General features: G+C 44.7%; 1 protein-coding gene and 1 long non-coding RNA gene across 2 annotated transcripts in view; one reads left to right on the plus strand and one right to left on the minus strand.

Moving 5' to 3' along the window:
• Positions 1-435: 435 nt before the first annotated feature.
• Positions 436-1,497, minus strand: LOC120024506. The gene is made up of 3 exons (XR_005472862.1): positions 1,401-1,497; positions 759-824; positions 436-594 (listed from the first exon to the last, which is right to left on the minus strand). It is a non-coding gene; the product is annotated as an uncharacterized LOC120024506 (long non-coding RNA).
• Positions 1,498-2,044: 547 nt separating this feature from the next.
• Positions 2,045-24,196, plus strand: part of LOC120024607 (palmitoyltransferase ZDHHC14-like) — a 31,689-nt gene continuing 9,537 nt past the window's right edge. The window contains exons 1-7 of the mRNA XM_038968902.1: positions 2,045-3,090; positions 12,933-13,093; positions 15,812-15,970; positions 17,109-17,246; positions 20,328-20,376; positions 22,998-23,100; positions 23,473-23,582. Of these exons, the coding sequence (XP_038824830.1) occupies positions 2,846-3,090; positions 12,933-13,093; positions 15,812-15,970; positions 17,109-17,246; positions 20,328-20,376; positions 22,998-23,100; positions 23,473-23,582 (965 nt within the window). The 5' untranslated portion in view covers positions 2,045-2,845. The remainder of the gene's footprint in view (positions 3,091-12,932; positions 13,094-15,811; positions 15,971-17,108; positions 17,247-20,327; positions 20,377-22,997; positions 23,101-23,472; positions 23,583-24,196) is intronic.

Raw genomic sequence — 24,196 nt, forward strand, 5'->3', positions numbered from 1 at the left:
TACACAGTTTCTTCTGATAAGTCTCCAGTATCAACATTTCCAAGCAAACAAAAACAGGGAGAAAGGAGAGTATGTAGACATGTTGAGGTAAAATAACATACTCTTTGCCAGAATTCAGCCAACCTTCAAAAGACCACAACATATGCAAATATGTTCCCTTTTGTGTTGTACACCTCCAGCAGAGGAAGTACATTTCTGAGTGCATGATATTCAGTTTCACTGGTATATAGTACGTTCTGTGGAAGGTCTTAAACTGAAGTAATCTATGTCTGCGATTATATGAACATGACTGGGCATTCAACCATATCTGTACCCATTCATCATCATCAATAGTGTCTCCCAGGTCTTTCTCACATTTTTGTTACACATGTTTTGTGTCATCGGGAAAAGCCTATCAACCCTTGATACAGTTTGAAAACCAACTTTATAGAGGTTTGTCAGACTGCCTTAAAATAGTTTCAATCTTTGAAGCTTCTGGCTTGTCCAGTGTTTGTTGCAAAGAAAGAATAAAGTGTTGCATCTGCAAAAGTTCACCTCAGTGCCGTCACACACTGGTCTTCCCTGGTTGGCTGAGACCCCTGTCACCATCTGATCCTGCTCAGATGAGACATGACAAATAATTACCTTGGTGTACATTTATACATTATCTAAGAATAGAATCAAAGGTACAATAATTGAAATGACCATTGTAGCCTAGCCATCAACTCAAGATGTGACTTTGTCTCCCTTCACTCGTTATAATATACTGCAAAATTCACCAGAGCTCTGTAGACTGTACTTCCATGGCTGTCTGACCCTGCTGGGACACCTGTCACCATCTGATCCTGCGAAGACATGGTGAGCGTAGTGTTGTGTACTGACTGTGCATGACAATGAAGGCTGTAGAGTGGTTTATACCATGCATTAAAATCTATGCCCTGACTACTGTAAATTGCTCTGGATAAGAGCATCTACTGAAAAGGAATGAATAGACCATTTCAGTTTTCACATAGAAATAAGTTGCATTTGCAAAGAAACTGGAAAACATATCAAGCAAGTCTTTTTATATCCCATAAGTATTATCAAATGAAATGTTTTATACAGACTCAAGTTACAAATGCTGATAAACACCCAAATACATGTTTTTATTTTAAATCACAAAAGTAGTGCATTGGACCTTTACTGGTCCTGTATTAGCGGACCGAGATGCGTCTTCAGCGCGAGCAATGTTTTTCTTCATAATATAAAATTGTCATACATCCAGGGAGGCTATGCAAGAAATGCAATACATTTTAGACAATTAACGTTAGTAGTCAGATTATGTGGAGCAGTATAATATCACTCCGTCATCGGTCAGGGCTAACAGGCATCTAAAGTTAAATTGCCTAGATGTAATGCTAGCCTACATTAATCATAGCTACCTTGCTGAACTATCCCGGACTATTTTTCTTGGCCAAGGCTAACGTTGAGCCAAATCCTGCAATCATCCCGGCAGAGGCGACAGTCGTCAGGAAAGCTGAACCTGAAAAGGGATAATGGGACGTTGTTTATGGGTCACAAGAATTTGTCGTATAAGTAAACAATTAGCTAGCTGTAGTAGCTACTACATTTATAATACAAAAACGGCTATTTTTATATTCACAAACAGTACAACGATCGATAAATAAATAGGCAGTCGCTTGCCTTTCATTCGCTGTAGTTTGTCATCGTTTTCTGTCACAATTGCAGTGGCATTCAACGTCGTGTTTCTTTTCAAAGCGGTCATTTTATTTGTCCGACACTTAAATAATTACGGTGGAAACATGCTCAGCTAGGAACTTTTAATTCGCTCTAAACTACTCTTATCTACATACACATTTTTGGAGCCACAAATCAATTGTAGCATACTTATTCATTACTATGCATTTGAACATTAGGATGTATATTTCGATTTGAGAGTACTATACTCCATCTGAAATACAAATACCGATACTACAATTCCCATGGCACTACTAACGTGTGCGCGCATGTGTTTGTTGTTGGGGCTGCTGTACATTGTAGGCAGCCGCAACACAGGCAACGGGTGGCGAGCTGTTGTTGCAGTGATACAAATGTCTCTGCTTTCAAAACCATGAAGGCATGAACATAAGATTACGCGTCTCCACAACAACACTATAAAATCATTATTTTACCGAATCGAGAGAACTGTGAGAATGTGAGGTGTATCAAGTATAGGCTATTGCTACCAACCAACGAAGACCGCGGACACGACGTTATTGTACTGGCGGCTTGCAACGAGATCCGTGCACCTCTAGAAATCCAATCGGCGCTATTCTGCAGTAAAATGCCCGTCTTTTATTTTGCGTATATCCTCGTTGGAGAATTGCATTTTCATACACTGAGTGGCTAAACGATTGGTTGTATCTTCTCTGCACTTAAATGTGAAAAGCATTATTCTCTTTTAAGGACACTCGAAGGACGTCTTTATGACTGGGTTTCTTCTCGCGTCCTCCACATTTTTTGATTGCATTGTGTTTACATAAGTCTGTCCAGTAACGCCTCGCTAGTGGCTACAGTTACAGTTTTTAAAAACACAATGGAAGTGTTATTCAAACAATTGAGGCTATGTTTATTTTCACACTGACAAAGTGGTATAGCTGATCAAATTCAGGAGGATGCACGTCCAGAAAATGAAACTTATAAAAAAAAGTATTTAAGCATTTTTGTTGTTGTACTGCAATGTATTGTACAGAAATTGACATTTTCTGACAGCATTACATCATCACTGTGCCAAAGGTTCAGGAACAAGCACGGAGCACGTCTTTAACCCCATTTATCAGCTGCCCCTGAATTCTTTGTATTGTTTTGCAAGGTGCACTATTTACAGATGCATCTCGGACTTGATGAGCCGGTGCGAGAATGTCAGTATAACCCGATCTGCACGCGCAACTCATCGTCTATGGAGACCTCGGGGCACAAAAAGAAGAGGACTCCCCGCAGGAAGTGGCAGATCTTCCCTGGCCGAAATAGATTCTACTGTAATGGAAGGGTCATGATGGCGAGACAGACCGGGGTCTTCTACCTAACCCTGGTCCTCATCATGGTCACCAGCGGGCTTTTCTTCGCATTCGAGTAAGTGCAAATTACACTACAGTAGCTCATGCAAGACCTCATCATTTACAGGTGTGAACAGTCATTTTTAAAAGAGTGACAAAGTTTTTAAGTGTGCTACACTTAAAGGAAATTTAACCCTAAAACTATCTTTTGGTATTTGTTTCATTAGTTCATTGGTGATATAGTCTCAAAATGTTTTTCATGTCAGCAAACAAGTTTTCAAGATATATACCTTCAACATGTATTTTTTTTAATTAAGCAGGTATAATGGCTCTATTTCTCTATTTTGAAAGTTGTATATCTTGAAAACTAATGACACATATACCAAAAGAAAATGTTAGAACCCCCCCACACACACACACTTTGCTTTTGCTATCTCTCTAATCTGTTTCCATCCCAAATGGCACCCTATTCCCTATACAATGTGCATCTTTTGACCGGGGCCCTGTTTAAAAGTAGTGCCCTATGTAGGGAATATGGTGTCATTTGATACACATACCCCACTGATTTATGAATGTAGCTAATTGTCTACCTTTTATATAGAAAGAGTTTGGGAGTATGCAATCTGGTTTCCACTCGGGTTATGGATGTGTCACTGCAACCTTAAAGGTCCTCAATGATGTCACCGTTGCCCTTGATTCTAAGCAGAATTGTGCTGCTATTTTTATTGACTTGGCCAAAGCTTTTGATACGGTAGACCATTCCATTCTTGTGGGCCGGCTAAGGAGTATTGGTGTCGCTGAGGGGTCTTTGGCCTGGTTTGCTAACTACCTCTCTCAAAGAGTGCAGTGTATAAAGTCAGAAAATCTGCTGTCTCAGCCACTGCCTGTCACCAAGGGAGTACCCCAAGGCTCAATCCTATGCCCCACGCTCTTCTCAATTTACATCAACAACATAGCTCAGGCAGTAGGAAGCTCTCTCATCCATTTATATGCAGATGATACAGTCTTATACTCAGGATTTTGTGTTAAATGCTCTACAACAAAGCTTTCTTAGTGTCCAACAAGCTTTATCTACCCTTAACCTTGTTCTGAACACCTCCAAAACAAAGGTCATGTGGTTTGGTAAGAAGAATGCCCCTCCTCCCACAGGTGTTATTATTACCTCTGAGGGTTTAGAGCTTGAGGTAGTGACCTCATACAAGTACTTGGGAGTATGGCTTGATGGTGCACTGTCCTTCTCTCAGCACATATCAAAGCTGCAGGCTAAAGTTAAATCTAGACTTGGTTTCGTCTATCGTAATCGCACCTCTTTCACCCCAGCTGCCAAACTAACCCTGATTCAGATGAACATCCTACCCATGCTAGATTACGGAGACATAATTTATAAATCGGCAGGTAAGGGTGCTCTCGAGCGGCTAGATGTTCTTTACCATTTGGCCATCAGATTTGCCACCAATGCCCCTTATAGGACACGTCACTGCACTCTATACTCCTCTGTAAACTGGTCATCTCTGTATACCTGTCGCAAGACCCACTGGTTGATGCTTATTTATAAAACCCTCTTAGGCCTCACTCCCCCCCCTATCTGAGATATCTACTGCAGCCCTCATCCTCCACATACAACACCCATTCTGCCAGTCACATTCTGTTAAAGATCCCCAAAGCACACACGTCCCTGGGTCGCTCGTCTTTTCAGTTCGCTGCAGATAGCGACTGGAACGAGCTGCAACAAACACTCAAACTGGACAGTTTTATCTCTATCTCTTCATTCAAAGACTCAATCATGGACACTCTTACTGACAGTTGTGGCTGCTTTGTGTGATGTATTGTTGTCTCTACCTTGTTGCCCTTTGTGCTGTTGACTGTGCCCAATAATGTTTGTACTATGTTTTGTGCTGCTACCATGTTGTGTTGCTGCCTTGCTATGTTGTTGTCTTAGGTAGTGTTGTGTTGCCTCTCTTGTTGTGACGTGTGTTTTGTCCTATATTTATATTGTATCTATTATTATTTTTTAATCCCAGGCCCCCGTCCCCGCAGGAGGCCTTTTGCCTTTTGGTAGGCCGTCATTGTAAATAAGAATTTGTTCTTAACTGACTTGCCTAGTTAAATAAATAAAAAAATAAAAAAATAGAGAGAATGTTGTCTAGACTGTTTTTCCCTGGTCGTTCCATATCATTTCAGAAAACCATGACACCAACCATCTAAGATTGTTCGGAAATACTTTTAGTAGTAAAATTAGCATTCCTGCCTCATCATTTTTTGAAATATATTTTGATCTCTTAGGAATTAAGGTAATTGATTGAGGCCAAATGTTCAATTTTGTGATATTCAGTAAATATAGTACCAAACATACGATTTGGATCAAACTTTTCTAACAAAGAGTAAGACATGAGGAATCCAAATAAATGGTTAAGAGCCACCCATGGACCCCCCACCCCCCACACCAATACCACCCCAACAACCAGTATACAGTATCAGGATGTAGGCTGGAACATAAACCAAACAACTTCAATGACTCATTTCTCTGAACAGGGGGAAAAAACATCATCAAATTCACTGAGAATACAATACATAGGATGACGAAACAATACTCTGAGCCGCAGCTCCATACTTGTCAGACATAGTGAACTGATACTTTATACTGGTTGTTGGGGTAGGATTGGCGTAGGTTGTGGGGGTCCATGGGTGGCTTTTGGCTATTTCTTTGGATTCCTCATGTCTAATTCATTCTTAGAAATTAAGTTTGATTCAAATCGGATGTTCGGAACTATATTTATTGAATATTATATTAATCCTATAAATTAAAATGGCCAATTTGGGTTCAATCAATTAGCTTAATTTCTCAGATATCAAATTATATTTCAACAAAATAATGTTGCAGGAATGCTACTTGTATCTGTTTCTAACAACAGAAACATTTTAGAACAATCTGAGATGGCGGGTGTCAATCCATTTTTTTGTGCTTTTTGAGGTGGAACGACCCCCCCCCCCCTTCCAAATGGTCACAGAATTTAGTTTCGCCAAGCAGATGAAATTTACTCCACTCAGTCAAGTGTCAAACTTTGGGTGAGCAGAGCTCCAAACATTGCAGAAACTTAGTGGTTCTCAATCCTCATTGGTCAGGAAAGATATTTGTGATAGTAATGACTAATGAGTTACTTGTTTTTGGGGTCAGGTGAATGCCTTCCTTGGTGGGCTGATGTATTTCATTTGGGTTTTCCGGAGCTCTGACATGCATAGATGTTGAGAAATATGAACACAAGGAGGTCTTGTGATGGTTGTGCAGTCCGCAGGGTCGGGGGTACAGGACAAACCATCCTTTCAACTTAGTCAGCAAGTCTCATAGTCATCCTCTGGGATCCTGTCTCGCATGTTGAAGGTCTGGAATGTTTTCGTGGCTCTCTAAGCTTCTGCAGGTTTTCAAAGGGTCATTTTTAAAGGTTTATATAATTGCAATCTTTCAATCTTGCAATCAAGATGGGTTCAAATTCAGAAACTTTTTGGATTTGCTTAGTGTATCAGCCTGAACATTTCCATTTTAGTCATTAAGCAGACAAGCCTGTAATTCAATGGCCTAGGCTATTCATTGAGTGATGAAATGCCACAGATGTAAGTCAGTCAGATATGCAGATGTCTTCAATTATAAATTTGAATGACAGCTCATATAGGCCCACTGTTATGACATGCAAATTCATTCATTTGAGAGTGACACCGATCCTAATATGTAAAGAGAAAATTGGGAGATGACTGACAGATATTTTCCGGTCGGTCTACCCATCTCCCCCCCCCCATCTTTCCTTCTCTGTTGCCTTTCATTCCTCCCACGTTCCATACCTTCCAAAACATGGCACCCCAGTGTTCCTGTTTCCATGGTAACAGTTTCCTCTTAGGCTTTTTGTGTCCTGTCGAACCAACAGCCTGCATCTCCAAGGCAACTGGAGAAGAGTCACCAATTGTTCCAGTTTGATTTGGTCTCCGTCCCAAATGGCATCCTGTTACCTATATAGTGCACTACATCGGTAATAGGTTGTTATTTGGGACTCAGACTTGGTCTCTGTTTGTTGTGTTTGACTAAAGTTAAGACTAATGTAATTGCACTCCTCTAGCCAGAACGGAGAGCGTCTCTAAACTACAGCCAAAACATTCATCCATTTATAGTACAACATGCTCTGGGATTTGCCTGGGAAACATTGGACAAATGGTCCAATGAATGAAACATAACAAGGACGAATTGTGTCGTGATTCAAACTTGGAATGGATCAACTTCTGGTTACTCATTGCATTGTATAAAGCCTGAGAAGATGAAATGAGAAACTCATGCCTGAATGTTTACACATCTCCTACATTTGCATTTTAGTCATCTAGCAGATGCTCTTATCCAGAGTGACTTACAGGAGCAATTAGGGTTTAAGTGCCTTGTTCAAGGGCACATAGACAGATTTTTCACAGAGTTGGCTCGGGGATTTGAACCAGCGACATTTCGGTTACTGGGCCAACCCTCTTAACTGCTAGTCTACCTTTCATTCAGACAATCTTTTTCAGTACAGTATCCAATACTATCCAGATTCCAAAGTCTTTACCAAGGGCATAGTCCTTGTATTTCCAAAGGCAGTGGGATAGTGAAGTGCAGGTGAAAGGTGCAGGTGAAAGAATCACTCTACCATGACCCTACCCCAACCTTTCCCTCCACTGTGTACCAGATCTCCAAGCCAGCCCTCTGACAATTATCCATGTTTTCTTTACATTGCCAACAACAAAATTGGCCGATAACCTCCTCTAGTCTACAATGGTAGGCATTTTTTAAATAGGACTACTTGGAAACTTGCTGCAGCTATTTCCAATCCTAGCATGACGAACTGATAAGATCTGAGTTTCAGTCTAATTCAATTCCAGCGTAGCCGCCTCACAGAGCCAAAGTAGCAGCCGTACAGATCTCATATCTGTTCACACTGACTATGCTAAGTGAATAAAAGCATGGTATTTCACTTCATGGCTAGTACCATTAAATATGTAATATAGTTTTATGCCAAGACTATAACCTGAAACCAATTACTCAAACCTGCGCTCAACATGCCTCACTCTTTAAATCATGGGGCTCTTGATGTCCAATATTGTAACAGCCCATAGAAGACTTTAAGGAACAGACGTGGGGTTAAGAGATTTTGATTGGATATTGTGCCCACCAAAATATTAACGGATTACATGGACATGATGCTTCCCAATCCTTTTCCTAATTCAAATCAAATGTTATTGGTCACACACATATTTGTTATTGCGGGTGTAGCGAAATGCTTGTGTTCCTAGCTCCAACAGTGTAGTAGTATCTAACAATTCACAACAATATACAAATCTAAAAGGAATTAAGAAATATATAAATATTAGGACGCGCAATGTTGGAGTGGCATTGACTAAAATACAGTAGAATAGAATAAAGTATATCCAGATTAAAGGAGTAAAGCAGTATGTAAGCAGTGATTAGTGTTCCATTATTAAAGTGGCCAGTGATTCCATGTCTATGTATATAGGACAGCAGCCTCTCAGGTGCAAGGTTGAGTAACCGGGTAGTAACCGGCTAGTGATGGCTATTTAACAGTCTGATGGCCTTGAGATAGAAGCTGTTTAGAAGCAGTCTCTCGGTCCCAGCTTTGATGCACCTGTACTGACCTCTCCTTCTGGATGATAGCGGGGGGAACAGGCCATGGCTCGGTTGGTTGATGTCCTTGATGATCTTTTTGGCCTTCCTGTGACATCGGGTGCTGTAGGTGTCCTGGAGGGCAGGCACGGTGATGTGTTGGGCAGACCGCACCACCCTCTGAAGAGCCCTGCGGTTGCGGGCGGTGCAGTTGCCGTAGCAGGCGGTGATACAGCCCGACAGGATGCTCTCAATTGTGCATCTGTAAAAGTCTGTGAGGGTCGTAGGGGCCAAGCAGAATTTCTTCAGCTTCCTGAGGTTGAAGAGGTGCTGTTGCACCTTCACCACACTGTCTGTGTGGGTGGACCATTTCAGATTGTCAGTGATGTGTACGCTGAGGAACTTGAAGCTTTTAACCATCTCCACTGCAGTCCCGTCGATGTGTATAGGGGCGTGCTCCCTCTGCTGTTTCCTGAAGTCCACAATCAGCTCCTTCGTTTTGTTGATGTGGAGGGAGAGGTTATTTTCCTAGCACCACTCCGCCATGGCCATCACCTCCTCCCTGTAGTCTGTCTCATCATTGTTGGTAATCAGGCCTACTACTGTTGTGTCGTCTGCAAACTTGATGATTGAGTTGGAGGCGTGCGTGGTCCCGCAGTCATGGGTGAACAGGGAGTACAGGAGGGGGCTGAGCACGCACCCTTGTGGGGCCCCTGTGTTTAGGATCAGTGAAGTGGAGGTGTTTTCCTACCTTCACCACCTGGGTGCGGCCCGTCAGAAGTCCAGAACCCAGTTGCACAGGGCTGGGTTCAGACCCAGAGCTCTGAGCTTAATGGTGAGCTTGGAGGGTACTATGGTGTTGAAGGCCGAGCTATAGTCAATGAACAGCATTCTTACAAAGGTAGTCCTCTTGTCCAGATGCGATAGGGCAGTGTGCAGTGCGATGGCGATTGCATTGTCTGTGGATCTATTGGGGCAGTAAGCAAATTGAAGGGGATCTAGTGTCAGGTAAGTTGGAGGTGATATGATCCTTAACTAGCCTCTCAACACTTAATGCTGACAGAAGTGAGTGCTACGGGGCGATAATAATTTAGTTAAGTTACCTTTGCTTTCTTGGGTACAGGAACAATGGTGGACATCTTGAAGCAAGTGGGGACAGCAGACTAGGATAGGGAGAGATTGAATATGTCCGTAAACACTCCAGCCAGCTGGTCTGCGCATGCTCTGAGGACGCGGCTTGGGATGCCGTCTGGGCCGGCAGCCTTGCTAGGGTTAACCCATTAAATGTCTTACTCATGTTGGCCACGGAGAACGAGAGCCCACAGTCCTTGGGAGTGGGTCGCTTCGGTGGCACTGTGTTATCCTCAAAGCGGGCAAAGAAGGTGTTTAGCTTGTCTGGGAACAAGACGTCAGTGTCTGCGACGTGGCTGGTTTTCTATTTGTAATCCGTGATTGTCTGTAGACCCTGCAACATACGTCTCGTGTCTGAATTGCCACTTCACTTTGTCTCTGTACTGATGTTTTGTCTGTTTGATTGCCTTGCGGAGGGAATAACTACACTGTTTTGTATTCAACCATATTCCCAGTCACCTTGCCATGGTTACATGTGGTGGTTTGCGCTTTCAGTTTTGCGCGAATGCTGCCATCTATGCACGGTTTCTGATTTGGGTAGGTTTTAATAGTCACAGTGGGAACAACATCCCCTATACACTTCCTGATGAACTCAGTCACTGTGTCCGTGTATACCTCAATGTTATTCTCAGAGGCTACCCGGAACATATCCCAGTCCGCGTGATCAAAACTATCTTGAAGCATGGATTCCAATTGGTCAAACCAGTGTTTTAACGGGTAATTCATGTTTGAGTTTCTGCCTATAGGAAGGGAGGAGCAAAATGGAGTTGTGATTTGATGGGCGGGGGAGGGCCCTGTAGGCATCCTGGAAGGGGGAGTAGCAGTGATCGTGTTTTTCCAGAGCGAGTACTACAGTCAATGTGTTGATAGAACTTCGGTAGAGTTTTCCTCAAATTTGCTTTGTTAAAATCCCCAGCTACAATAAATGCGGCCTCAGGATATGTGGTTTCCAGTTTGCATAAAGTCCAGTGTTGTTCCTTGAGGGGCGTTGTGGTACCGGCTTGAGGGGGTATATACACGACTGTGAGGTATTCTAGGTCGGATGAACAATAAGACTTGAGTTTCTGTATGTCATCACAATCACACCATGAGTAGTTAATCATGAAACATACACCACCACCGTTCTTCTTCACGGAGCGTTCTTTATTCCTGTCTGCGCGATGTACTGAGAACCCAGCTGGCTGTATGGACGGGGACAGTATATCCCGAGAGAGCCAGGATTCCATAAAACAGAGTACGTTACAGTCCCTGATCTCTCTGGAAGGAGATCCTCACCCTGAGCTCGTCTACTTTATTGTCCAGAGACTGAACATTAGCGAGTAATATACTCTGAAGCGGTGGATGATGTGCACGCCACCTGAGTCGGACTAGAAGTCCACTCCGAATACCTCTTCTCCCTCTGGCGGCGTCTTGGAGCAGCCTCTGGGATAAGTTCAATTGACATGGGGGGTACGAACAAAGGATCCAAATCGGGAAAATCGTATGCTGCTATAGACCCAGGCTATGAGAAGAGAAGAATGGCGTGTATGTTCATTTGAAGTAATAAAGTGAAAATAAATATAAAGGCATACCTTTCATTTCATGCTTTTGTCACGGATGCCAGTCGAGGAAAATGCTTGGAAATCTTCTCTTCTCAGGCTGAGGCCAGTAGATTTCAGTCAGTGGATACGTCCCAAATGGCACCCTATTCCCTATATAGTGCACTACTTTTGACCAGAACCCTATGGGGTGTGTTGAATTGTGCCACAGAAAGCTTTCCAGGAAGGCCATTCCTCCTTGGCCCCGGCCCCAGTCTTGTCATCTAATGACGTTAGGTACAGAGGACAGACAGTACAGTAGTGCTAACCAACATCTGTTCGTGAACAAAAGACTAGGCATGGTTTAAGTGAGTTTGTTGTTACAAGTGAATCAAATAATTATGTGTGTGTGTGCACATTCCTGTTTATCCTAACAGTTTTATTAGTTGTGAACTTTCCACCCACCTAGATACAGCAATAGGCTGAGAGAGGCTGGACTGAGGGTTTGTAGGCCTGTTGTAAGGCAGGTCCTCACCAGACATAACCGGCAACAACGTCGCCTATGTGCACAAACCCACCGTCGCTGGACCAGACAGGACTGGCAAAAAGTGCTCTTCACTGACGAGTCGCAGTTTTGTCTCACCAGGAGTGATGGTCAGATTCGCGTTTATCGTCGAAGGAATGAGCGTTACACCGAGGCCTGTACTCTGGAGCGGGATCGATTTGGAGGTGGAGGGTCCGTCATGGTCTGGGGCGGTGTGTCACAGCATCATCGGACTGAGCTTGTTGTCATTGCAGATATCTCAACGCTGTGCATTACAGGGAAGACATCCTCCTCCCTCATGTGGTACCCTTCCTGCAGGCTCATCCTGACATGACCCTCCAGCATGACAATGTCACTAGCCATACTGCTCGTTCTGTGCGTTATTTCCTGCAAACAGGAATGTCAGTGTTCTGCCATGGCCAGCGAAGAGCCCGGATCTCAATCCCATTGAGCACGTCTGGGACCTTTTGGATCGGAAGGTGAGGGTGAGGGCCATTCCCCCCAGAAATGTCCGGGAACTTGCAGGTGCCTTGGTGGAAGAGTGGGGTAACATCTCACAGCAAGAACTTCCAAATGTGGTGCAGTCCATGAGGAGGAGATGCATTGCAGTACTTAATGCAGCTGGTGGCCACACCAGATATTGACTGTTACTTTTGATTTTGACCCCCTCTTTGTTCAGGGACACATTATTCCATTTCTGTTAGTCACATGTCTGTGGAACTTGTTCAGTTTATGTCTCAGTTGTTGAATCATCTTATGTTCATACAAATATTTACATGTTAAGTTTGCTGAAAATAAATGCAGTTGACAGTGAGAGGATGTTTATTTTTTTGCTGAGTTATATATATTTAACTTTTTTGAAAACTCTCAAAACTTACATAAACTGCAATTCAAATTGATGGTCAGCTAGCTAGAAGGATGTCTTTAGTCCCAAAACGTACTATTATTTTCCAGGCCTTTTAAATGTTGAGCTCGAGGTGATTTAATCCTCCAACCACTAGAGTGTCCGAAGTTAGGGGGTGTCCGATGTTGGGGGGGGAAATTAGCTACGTGCTTTTCCATTCCTAATTATTTTTGTTCCTCCCCTCTTCCAGCTGCCCGTTCCTGGCGTCCAACCTGACCCCGGCCATCCCGGTGATCGGAGGGGTGCTGTTTGTCTTTGTTCTGGGGATGCTGTTCAGAGCCAGCTTCAGTGACCCGGGAGTCCTGCCCCGTGCCACACCCGACGAGGCTGCCGACCTGGAGAGACAGATTGGTAACTATGGAGACCACCTGGTTTCCTAACAGTCCAGGGTTCTGGTCAAAAGTAGTGCACTATGTAGGGAATACGGTGCATTTTGGGACTTTGCTGAGGCAGAACTCTGAGGTGGCTGCTTCTCCTTGTTTGTGTTCCACTAATGAGGCAGATAGATTTGTTATCAACGTGAACTTCACCCGACCTCTATTAAACGGCGTGGATCGAGCCAATCACGTGCCGCCCTCTAATCGCCTGTGTGTGCGTGCCAGTGAGATGATAAGGTGTTCAGAGATGACATCAGCTTTGAGAGGTGCTTTGCCCTGAGCACAATGGCATGTTGTCCAAACAGCCTGATTTTAAGGGACTCATTTTAGAGTTCAATTTAGAAAAGATCTCAGCCGTGTCGCAAATGTTTTACCATATTCCCTTTTGGTGCAATACTTTTGACCAGGACTCATAGGCCTCTGGTTTAAGGTAGTGCAATATGTAGGGAATAGGGTGCCATTTGGGAACCAACCCTCCTTTATCACTGGTGCAAGACACTTGTTCCCTTTTGTTATGAGACACCCAATCCAATGCAAACCAAGAAGAATGAGTCAGGGATGTTCAATGAGAGAATCTGTGTTATACAGACCGAACAATCAATGTATATTTAGAACTGTGTTTTCCCTGTGAATACAGCATTCCGGAACAGACCTGTCAATCACAAAAGAGTCATTACTGAGAGAATGAGCAAATTTGGGCATTGCTTGCTCTGCATCTAACTCCAGCTTTCTTATAGCAGGAGAGAAAACGTTTCATGTCTCCGTCCCAAATGGCATCCTATTCCTCATGTAATGCACTACTTTTGACCAGTCCCCATAGGGCTCTGGTCAAAAGTAGTTCACTATATAGGAAATGGGGTGCCATTTGGGACATAACCCTATGTTGTATACATTTGATGAGGAAGGGTGGAAAGAATTCTGTTATATTTACTCAGTTTGGTTGTTTAGTGTATGTGGCCAGTCACTATGTGATGCACTTCTAGAAATAACATCTGCACATCCTGTATTAAAGGATCTAGATGTTCTGGACTGTACAGTCAACTCTACAAACAGGAAATTGGTGCCAATTGTTGTCAAAATCGTGCCTACAAACAATACCTATAAACGAGAATGACATTTTGTTTATTAAACGTTGATGAAAGTAATATTACAGGCCTGCACTGAAAAAGCAGTGAACTTATGGAGAGGTAGTCTTGTTGTCTGTTTCACAACCTAAACGCCTTCAAACTACTACTTTCTCTTTCTCCCACGCTTCTTCAGTCTCGCTCCCGAATGTTAGCTTTGGAGCAGCTCCATGTGTTTTCAATTCTAAGCTGCTTTATTTGCTGCTTCCCACAACTTGCAGTCCCACAATGCATTCTGTCTGGTGTCTGCCGTGCTTCTCTCTCACTGTGTGTCTTTCTCTCTCTCTCCTCCTTTTTATATAGACTTGTCATCATTCCTGCACTGTTTCAGCAGGAGTCGTGTTGTTAAATGCATTCACAATCCTCTGTGTATAAGAATGACGTGAATGTGATTGCAAGTGATCTCATTCCCTTTCCGCAATATACTTAATGTATGCTCTGTTCCGACGCTACTGTCACCGCCACTGTCAATGTCATGTTTTTCATATGCACAAAGTCGTGGTTAAATATTGAGGCTAAACATCAATCCAATAGATGTTCACCACATTGATACTCCGTTGTCGCCTAAAACTTGATAGGTAAATTGCAATATTTAACTTTTTGAGCGACCCGACCAAATTCACATTGACAGATCTATAACAGATATTTCTTTCTCATTTAAAGCAAGTCTAAGAAACAGTAAATCTGTTCTATGTGCGCTATTTCTATGCTTCCCATTCTTAAGTTTAGTTTTTGCGTCTTTTGGTTTTGTACACCAGCTTCAAACAGCTGAAAATACAATATTTTGGTTATGGAAAAGATATTTCACAGCGGTTTAGATGGTAGAATGGTTTTCTACACCATCCTTGCTTGTTTTGTTACATAAACTGAAATTATTAGAATTATAGCAACCAGGAAATGGCGGAGCGATCTTTAACGTTTATACACTCCATTTATATTAAACAATAAACCAGCGGTACAGTGCGATGAAATGTTAACAAGGAATGATGCAGCGTATGAAAACAATGGTCCAAGGCAGTGATGCAGAGTGAGTGTTATGCAGGGCTGCATGGCCGTCCCTTTGGCCCCCACCCACCAGGAGCCTCGCCCCCCCCCCCCCCCCCCCCCCCCCCCCCCCCCTCCCAGACCACAATAGCTTTTTCTGGATCAATTAGGTGTGCGCCCCCATCTCCAAGCAGGAAGAGCATGCAGTGTGTGTGTGTGGGATGAGTGCTAGGTCCTGCAGATGAATAATGTAATGTTAAGTAAACACTGTACCACCGTGCCCCAGGTGCCTGCCGCTGTAAATTGGATCAGCGAGGAAGCCAGTAAAATGTGCTGACTGTGAAAGCCTATACTGTTGATGTGATTGCGTGACTTATTTTGTTTATTACAGGGAACAGGGAAATAAAAACAGAGCCAGAGCCCCCTTGGATACAGGAGTTCGTATCTGGCCCTTACCAGACTGGCTGTGCTTTTAGAAATAAGATACAGCTCTGAGACTGCACTGGATATCCAGCATAGGAAAACAAAGGAATATGCTTCCCTTGTGAACTAAATCTGACTTGGTCTTGTGTGGTCCTCTTCAGACGCCGCTAATGGCCCCAGTGGTCCAGGGTACAGGCCGCCCCCGAGGACCAGAGAGGTGGTCGTCAACGGGCAGACGGTCAAGCTTAAGTACTGCTTCACCTGCAAGATCTTCAGGCCCCCACGGGCCTCGCACTGCAGCCTGTGTGACAACTGTGTCGGTGAGTGGAGTAGACCTGGACCTCACTCAGACGCTCAGGCTTCTTTCTGTGGGAACATAATAGGAGAAACTGACTAACTCCATGGCTGTTCCATATGTATGACTTTTAAACCATCTACTCTGCCCTCTCTTTCCACTTTTTATTTCCTTTCTATCCGCTACCCTCTTCCCTCTCTCTTCACCTTTAATTCTCTCTTCCGCTCTTTCCACTTTTTATTTCCTTTCTATCCGCTACCCTCTTCCCTCTCTCTTCACCTTTAATTCTCTCTTCCTCTCTTTCCACTTTTTATTTCCTTTCTATCCGCTACCCTCTTCCCTCTCTCTTCACCTTTAATTCTCTCTTCCGCTCTTTCCACTTTTTATTTCCTTTCTATCCGCTACCCTCTTCCCTCTCTCTTCACCTTTAATTCTCTCTTCCGCTCTTTCCACTTTTTATTTCCTTTCTATCCGCTACCCTCTTCCCTCTCTCTTCACCTTTAATTCTCTCTTCCTCTCTTTCCACTTTTTATTTCCTTTCTATCCGCTACCCTCTTCCCTCTCTCTTCACCTTTAATTCTCTCTTCCGCTCTTTCCACTTTTTATTTCCTTTCTATCCGCTACCCTCTTCCCTCTCTCTTCACCTTTAATTCTCTCTTCCGCTCTTTCCACTTTTTATTTCCTTTCTATCCGCTACCCTCTTCCCTCTCTCTTCACCTTTAATTCTCTCTTCCGCTCTTTCCACTTTTTATTTCCTTTCTATCCGCTACCCTCTTCCCTCTCTCTTCACCTTTAATTCTCTCTTCCGCTCTTTCCACTTTTTATTTCCTTTCTATCCGCTACCCTCTTCCCTCTCTCTTCACCTTTAATTCTCTCTTCCGCTCTTTCCACTTTTTATTTCCTTTCTATCCGCTACCCTCTTCCCTCTCTCTTCACCTTTAATTCTCTCTTCCGCTCTTTACACTTTTCTGTTTCCCTTTCTCTCCACTTCTCTCTCTCTGTTTCTCTCACTCTCTCTCTGTTTCTCTCTCTCTGTTTCTCTCTGTTTCTCTCACTCTCCTCTTTCTCACTCTCCTCTCTCTCTCTGTTTCTCTCACTCTCCTCTTTCTCTCCACCTCCCTCTCTCTGTTTCTCTCTCTCTCTCTCTCACTCTCTCTCTGCAGAGCGTTTTGACCACCACTGTCCCTGGGTGGGAAACTGTGTTGGGAAGAGGAACTATCGTTTCTTCTACCTCTTCATCCTGTCCCTCTCCTTCCTCACCATCTTCATCTTCGCCTTCGTTATTACACACGTCATCCTGAGTGAGTGACTCCGACCAGACACACACACACACACACACACACACACACACACACACACACACACACACACACACACACACAGAGTGGTGATGCCCTGAGATAAACACAAAACTCAGTTTGACTGCTCAAACTCCCCAAACAAGTCTCCTGTACACGTCAGGTACCCTGAACATACTGTTTGTTATCCAAAAAATATCAACAAGGACAAGATGAGGGAATATATTACCCTGGTATTTCTCTTATAGGTATCAATCTTTTTTTCCCCCGAGACCTCTTTACTTAATTTTCCTATCCCGATACAGTGCAGAACAGCGTTTCCCACGGTGTTTTCAGGTGTATTTAACAGTCACCAGTATATACACATAAACAAAGGCCACACCCTCTAGCCCTGAGCAACACTACCTCCTAGGGCACTTCATCTCTGTAATGGATGAGATGGGCTCTGACATCGATCAGCCCCTCTCCCTACCTCCCCTCTGCAGAGTACTGCCCTCCCTCCCTGCTCCCCAGCCTGAGGCTGTCAGCAAAGCTAGTGACATGGCTTCTCTCACTCTCTCTCTGTGTGGGGAGACAGAGCATTGTGACACTTTACTGTACACCACAGATCAGTCAGCAGACCAGGGGCATTATGTATCAAGCCTCTCAGAGGAGAAGTGCTGATCTAGGATCAGCTCCCCCCTGTCCATGTAATCTTTTACTCTGAGATACACTGAGCTTGATACATACGGACCCAGGGGTGTGCACACTGCAACCCCAGTCTGGGGACCACAACTCACTGTGTAGGGAGAGACTCAATGAACGCATGGCCTGGTTTTAATTATATACCTGTTTGTTTCTAAGTCATTTCCCACAATGGCTTTTCTTGGTGATTATGGCTTCGCTACAGGCGATAATGTATCAGTGATCAGCAGTAGGCCCATTGATTACTGTAACTAACCGGGTTGTGGGGATTGATTGTGGTTAGTGTGTCCTATGTGTAGCCTAGAGATGTATTTTTATTTAACTAGACAAGTCAGTTAAGAACACATTCTTATTTTCAATGACGGCCTAGGAACAACTGCCTTGTTCAGGGGCAGAACGACAGCTTTTTACCTTGTCAGCTCGGGGATTTGATCCAGCAACACTACAGTTACTAGTCCAACGCTCTAACCACTAGGCTACCTGCCGCCCCAGATGGGAAGAGCTTCTTCTGAACCCTTAACCCTTAACTGGCAGTCATTGTCGCGTCCCAAATGGTACCCTATTGGCTCTGTTATAAAGTAGTGCACTATATAGGGAATAGGGTGCCATTCCCTGCTGCACCACAGTAGAAGTGTTTTGATCAAGTCTAGAGTTTCTGGTGGATTACTTGATTCAGCCTATTGACCTTCACATCAAGCCCTGAATTAAACCTAGTTTTCTCATCATTGCCTTTGTGTAGGGAGGTTTTCAATGTGTTACTGCTGTATAGACCGAGCACAGGGCTAGAGATCTCCTTTGTGTAGGGAGGTTTTCAATGTGTTACTGCTGTATAGACCGAGCACAGGACTAGAGATCTCCTTTGTGTAGGGAGGTTTTCAATGTGTTACTGCTGTATAGACCGAGCACAGGACTAGAGATCTCCTTTGTGTAGGGAGGTTTTCAATGTGTTACTGCTGTATAGACCGAGCACAGGACTAGAGCTCTCCTTTGTCTAGGGAGGTTTTCAATGTGTTACTGCTGTATAGACCGAGCACAGGACTAGAGATCTCCTTTGTCTAGGGAGGTTTTCAATGTGTTACTGCTGTATAGACCGAGCACAGGGCTAGAGATCTCCTTTGTGTAGTGAGGTTTTCAATGTGTTACTGCTGTATAGACCGAGCACAGGACTAGAGATCTCCTTTGTGTAGGGAGGTTTTCAATGTGTTACTGCTGTATAGACCGAGCACAGGGCGAGAGATCTCCTTTGCTGCTCCTCTCTGTTCTCCCAGGTGCAGTCAGTCAGTCAGTGTGACTAGCATCAGTTACTCTCCCAGGTGCAGTCAGTCAGTCAGTGTGACTAGCATCAGTTACTCTCCCAGGTGCAGCCAGTCAGTCAGTGTGACTAGCATCAGTTACTCTCCCAGGTGCAGTCAGTCAGTGTGACTAGCATCAGTTACTCTCCCAGGTGCAGTCAGTCAGTCAGTGTGACTAGCATCAGTTACTCTCCCAGGTGCAGTCAGTCAGTCAGTGTGACTAGCATCAGTTACTCTCCCAGGTGCAGTCAGTCAGTCAGTGTGACTAGCATCAGTTACTCTCCCAGGTGCAGTCAGTTAGTCAGTCAGTGTGACTAGCATCAGTTACTCTCCCAGGTGCAGTCAGTCAGTCAGTGTGACTAGCATCAGTTACTCTCCCAGGTGCAGTCAGTCAGTCAGACTAGCATCAGTTACTCTCCCAGGTGCAGTCAGTCAGTCAGTGTGAGTAGCTTCAGTTATGTGAAGTAACTGAGTAGCTCATCATCATGGTGCTCAGTGAGACTTTGGATGTTCCACTCTTTACCAACAAGCTCTCTCTGTTCTCTCTCTCTGCTCTCTCTGCTCTCTCTGCTCTCTCTGCTCTCTCTGCTCTCTCTGCTCTCTCTGTTCTCTCTGTTCTCTCTGTTCTCTCTGCTCTCTCTGCTCTCTCTGCTCTCTCTGCTCTCTCTGTTCTCTCTGCTCTCTCTGTTCTCTCTGCTCTCTCTGTTCTCTCTGCTCTCTCTGTTCTCTCTGTTCTCTCTGCTCTCTCTGTTCTCTCTGCTCTCTCTGCTCTCTCTGTTCTCTCTGCTCTCTCTGCTCTCTCTGCTCTCTCTGTTCTCTGCTTTCTCTGCTCTCTCTGTTCTCTCTCTCTGTTCTCTCTCTCTGTTCTCTCTCTCTGCTCTCTCTGCTCTCTCTGTTCTCTATCTCTGCTCTCTCTGTTCTCTCTCTCTACTCTCTCTGTTCTCTCTCTCTACTCTCTCTGCTATCTCTCTCTGCTCTCTCTACTCTCTCTGCTCTCTCTGTTCTCTCTACTCTCTCTGTTCTCTCTGTTCTCTCTCTCTACTCTCTCTGTTCTCTCTGTTCTCTCTCTCTCTGCTCTCTCTCTCTGCGCTCTCTCTGTTCTCCGCAGGATCCAACCGGACAGGCTTCCTCAGCGCACTCAAAGACAGCCCTGCCAGATATCCTTTCACTGGGGGAGAATCTGTCTGTCTGTCTCTGTCTGTCTCTGTCTGTCTCTGTCTGTCTGTGTCTGTCTGTCTGTGATAAGTGTCCTCGTCTCTCTGAATGACAGATGACACTGTCCTCGTCTCTCTGAATGACAGATGATACTGTCCTCATCTCTCTGAATGACAGATGACACTGTCCTCATCTCTCTGAATGACAGATGATACTGTCCTCATCTCTCTGAATGACAGATGATACTGTCCTCATCTCTCTGAATGACAGATGATACTGTCCTCGTCTCTCTGAATGACAGATGATACTGTCCTCGTCTCTCTGAATGACAGATGATACTGTCCTCGTCTCTCTGAATGACAGATGATACTGTCCTCGTCTCTCTGAATGACAGATGATACTGTCCTCGTCTCTCTGAATGACAGATGATACTGTCCTCGTCTCTCTGAATGACAGATGACACTGTCCTCGTCTCTCTGAATGACAGATGACACTGTCCTCGTCTCTCTGAATGACAGATGACACTGTCCTCGTCTCTCTGAATGACAGATGACACTGTCCTCGTCTCTCTGAATGACAGATGACACTGTCCTCGTCTCTCTGAATGACAGATGACACTGTCCTCGTCTCTCTGAATGACAGATGACACTGTCCTCGTCTCTCTGAATGACAGATGACACTGTCCTCGTCTCTCTGAATGACCTATGATACTGTCCTCGTCTCTCTGAATGACAGATGATACTGTCCTCGTCTCTCTGAATGACAGATGATACTGTCCTCGTCTCTCTGAATGACAGATGACACTGTCCTCGTCTCTCTGAATGACAGATGATACTGTCCTCGTCTCTCTGAATGACAGATGACACTGTCCTCGTCTCTCTGAATGACCTATGATACTGTCCTCGTCTCTCTGAATGACAGATGATACTGTCCTCATCTCTCTGAATGACAGATGACACTGTCCTCATCTCCCTCTTTCCAACTGTGGGAGTAATCTAATGGTTATCACACCCACACACACACCAACGTTTCCGTCAGCCGGTAATAGCCTGTTTTTGACAAAAGCGGCCTAGCGGTTAAGAGCTTTGGGCCAGTAACCAAAAGGTCGCTGGTTCGAATCCCCGAGCCGACGAGGTGAAAAAAATCTGTATTTGCAAGGCACTTAACAATAATTGCTCCTGTAAGTGGCTCTGGATAAGAGCTACTGCTAAATGACTAACATGTTAAAGGTACTTTCATCTCTGTCACAGGAAACCGCTCGCATGTGCTTTTGACAATTACGGTTTCCAGCTAATTGCATTTTAGAAGGAAAATGTGCGTGTAGCCTCCTGCCTTGTGCACATTGCTGCACTTATAATGTGAAGAAATAATAGTTGATCAATATTTTGAACTAAACGTTTTGATCTGTTGCGTCAGACTCAATGCTTTAAAATACATTTGGTGTAGGCTAGGACTACTGGTCATATGAATTTGGAATCTATTGTCCCAGAGTCTGTTTGGAACAGGCTATTTCTTTCTCACGCAGAACGACAAGCTGACTAATAGAGTAGGTCAGCTTTTCTACTATGGGGGATAGTAGATTGACAGGCTAGTGATTTTGCTGTTTGTTACTGGTCTTGTTGTCTGAGGAAAAGTTAATGTGGACAGCTATTCTAACATCTTCAAAGTGCACATCAGATTTCAGAAATGCCGTTCCATGTTAAGATGAATTACCGTAATATGAATGTGATTTCTGTCATTCTGAGCACCGTGGGTGGACGCCCTAATCAGGTTACACACACAATGCATATGGGTCCGGTACATTTCTCAAATGTCCGGAAATGGTGACGCACACGTACACACAACATCAGAAGAGATAAACACCAGGAGGAGGTGTTTAAATTCTGTGCATTGTGGGACAGGTTTTAGTTTGATTTGAGGGGAGAGCTAGACACTGCCTTCTTTTCATTTCCATTAGGGAGCAGACAGACACATTGTATCTTTTCCATTAGTCACCATCCAGCCACCACGCTGCTTTCTGACAATCATGCACCTGTCATTTATCATTTGGGCCTTGATCACACTGCACATAGGCCAGCCCCCTGTCATTCTGCAGAGGCAACAGATCTGACACACACACACACACACACTCTCTGTGGGCTGGAATACACTAAACGAATGATAGGGAAAGAGGCATTAACGTGTGTGTGTGTGTGTGTGTGTGTGTGTGTGTGTGTGTGTGTGTGTGTGTGTGTGTGTGTGTGTGTGTGTGTGTGTGTGTGTGTGTGTGTGTGTGTGTGTGTGTGTGTGTGTGTGTGTGTGTGTGTGTGTGTGTGTGTGTGTGTGTGTGTGTGTGTGTGTGTGCACGTGCGCTGGGTTAGATGTGTATGTTAATCGATTGTTGTATGTATCCACTTTGCCTGGAGTCTCTCAGCACATTACGGAGGACACAGCAGTTATTTCATGGAGCCGTACCACATGTAGATTGCATTGCCTAGTAAACCAATGGCCCGACAATCTTCTGGTAGTCAATACCACTATGTCCCACTCGGTGCGTTACCAAGGTCTCTCTCCACCTCTCAGTCACCGTGACGACGTGCCAGTTATTGTAGTAATGGTGGTCTCGTTTCCTTAACTGAATGACTGTGCTGGAGGTGCTGGTGTGTTTCTTCTCGGTGTGGTCCATTATGGGCCTGTCGGGCTTCCACACCTACCTCATCAGCTCCAATCAGACCACCAACGAAGACGTGAGTACACACACACACACACACACACACCACTTCTCATCATCCAGCTCTCTCCATCTTTGACTGCTGATATAAAGTCTCATTAAGGCTCATTTCACGCTTGGTCCTCCATGTAATAACTCTCTGGTGTGATTGGTTTCACTAGTGCTGCTGAGATTCTGGTAGATTGAACACTCGAACATCCTCCCTCATCCTCCCTCATCCTTCTGAACTGTCTCTCTGGTGTGATTGGTCGAGATCCACTGTCCTCCAAGAGTTTCTGAATTTCCTCTTCACTTCAGTTTGCTCCTCAATTCATGCACCTTGGTTTGAGAACGAGGTAGCGGCAGTGTTCCCTTCCCTTTGGACTGATGGGTCATGTTTCCCCTCCAGATTAAAGGCTCGTGGTCGACCAAACGGGCGAAGGACAACTACAACCCCTACAGCTACGGGAACATCCTGACCAACTGCTGTGCTGCCCTTTGTGGTCCTCTTCCACCCAGGTGAGTCTCTGTCTGCCATGGCCAAACTAACCCTAACAGCAAGGCTGGTCGTGTTCAGTAAGGAGAAAACGATTTGAAACAGGGAGGTACTTCCTGAAACTTGTCCAATGAGAACACATACTTTTGTATGCGCTGAGGGGCAACACAGTCACGGCTGTAGCTGAACTTTAGATCCAAGGGGTTTTAGATCATCTCTCTATCTCCTCCTCTTCTCTCCCCTCCTTCCCCCCGTCCCCTCCATCTCTCTTTCTCCCTCCTCCCCTCCATCTCTTTCTCCCTCCTCCCCTCCATCTCTTTCTCCCTCCTCCCCTCCATCTCTCTCCCGCCTCCTCTTCTCTCCCCTCCCTCCTCCCGTCCCCTCCATCTCTCTTTCTCTCTCCTCCATCTCTCTCCCTCCTCTTCTCTCCTCCCCTCCATCTCTCTTTCTCTCCTCCATCTCTCTCCCTCCTCTTCTCTCCTCCCCTCCCCTCCATCTCTCTTTCTCTCTCCTCCCCTCGATCTCTCTCCATCCTCCTCCTCTTCTCTCCCCTCCCTCCTCCCCTCCACCAGACATGCCACCAGGGGTCTTTTCACAGTCCCCAAATCCAGAACAAATTCCAGAAAGTGTACAGTAT

Source organism: Salvelinus namaycush, chromosome 29, assembly GCF_016432855.1.
Source record: "Salvelinus namaycush isolate Seneca chromosome 29, SaNama_1.0, whole genome shotgun sequence".
Lineage (NCBI taxonomy): Eukaryota > Metazoa > Chordata > Actinopteri > Salmoniformes > Salmonidae > Salvelinus > Salvelinus namaycush.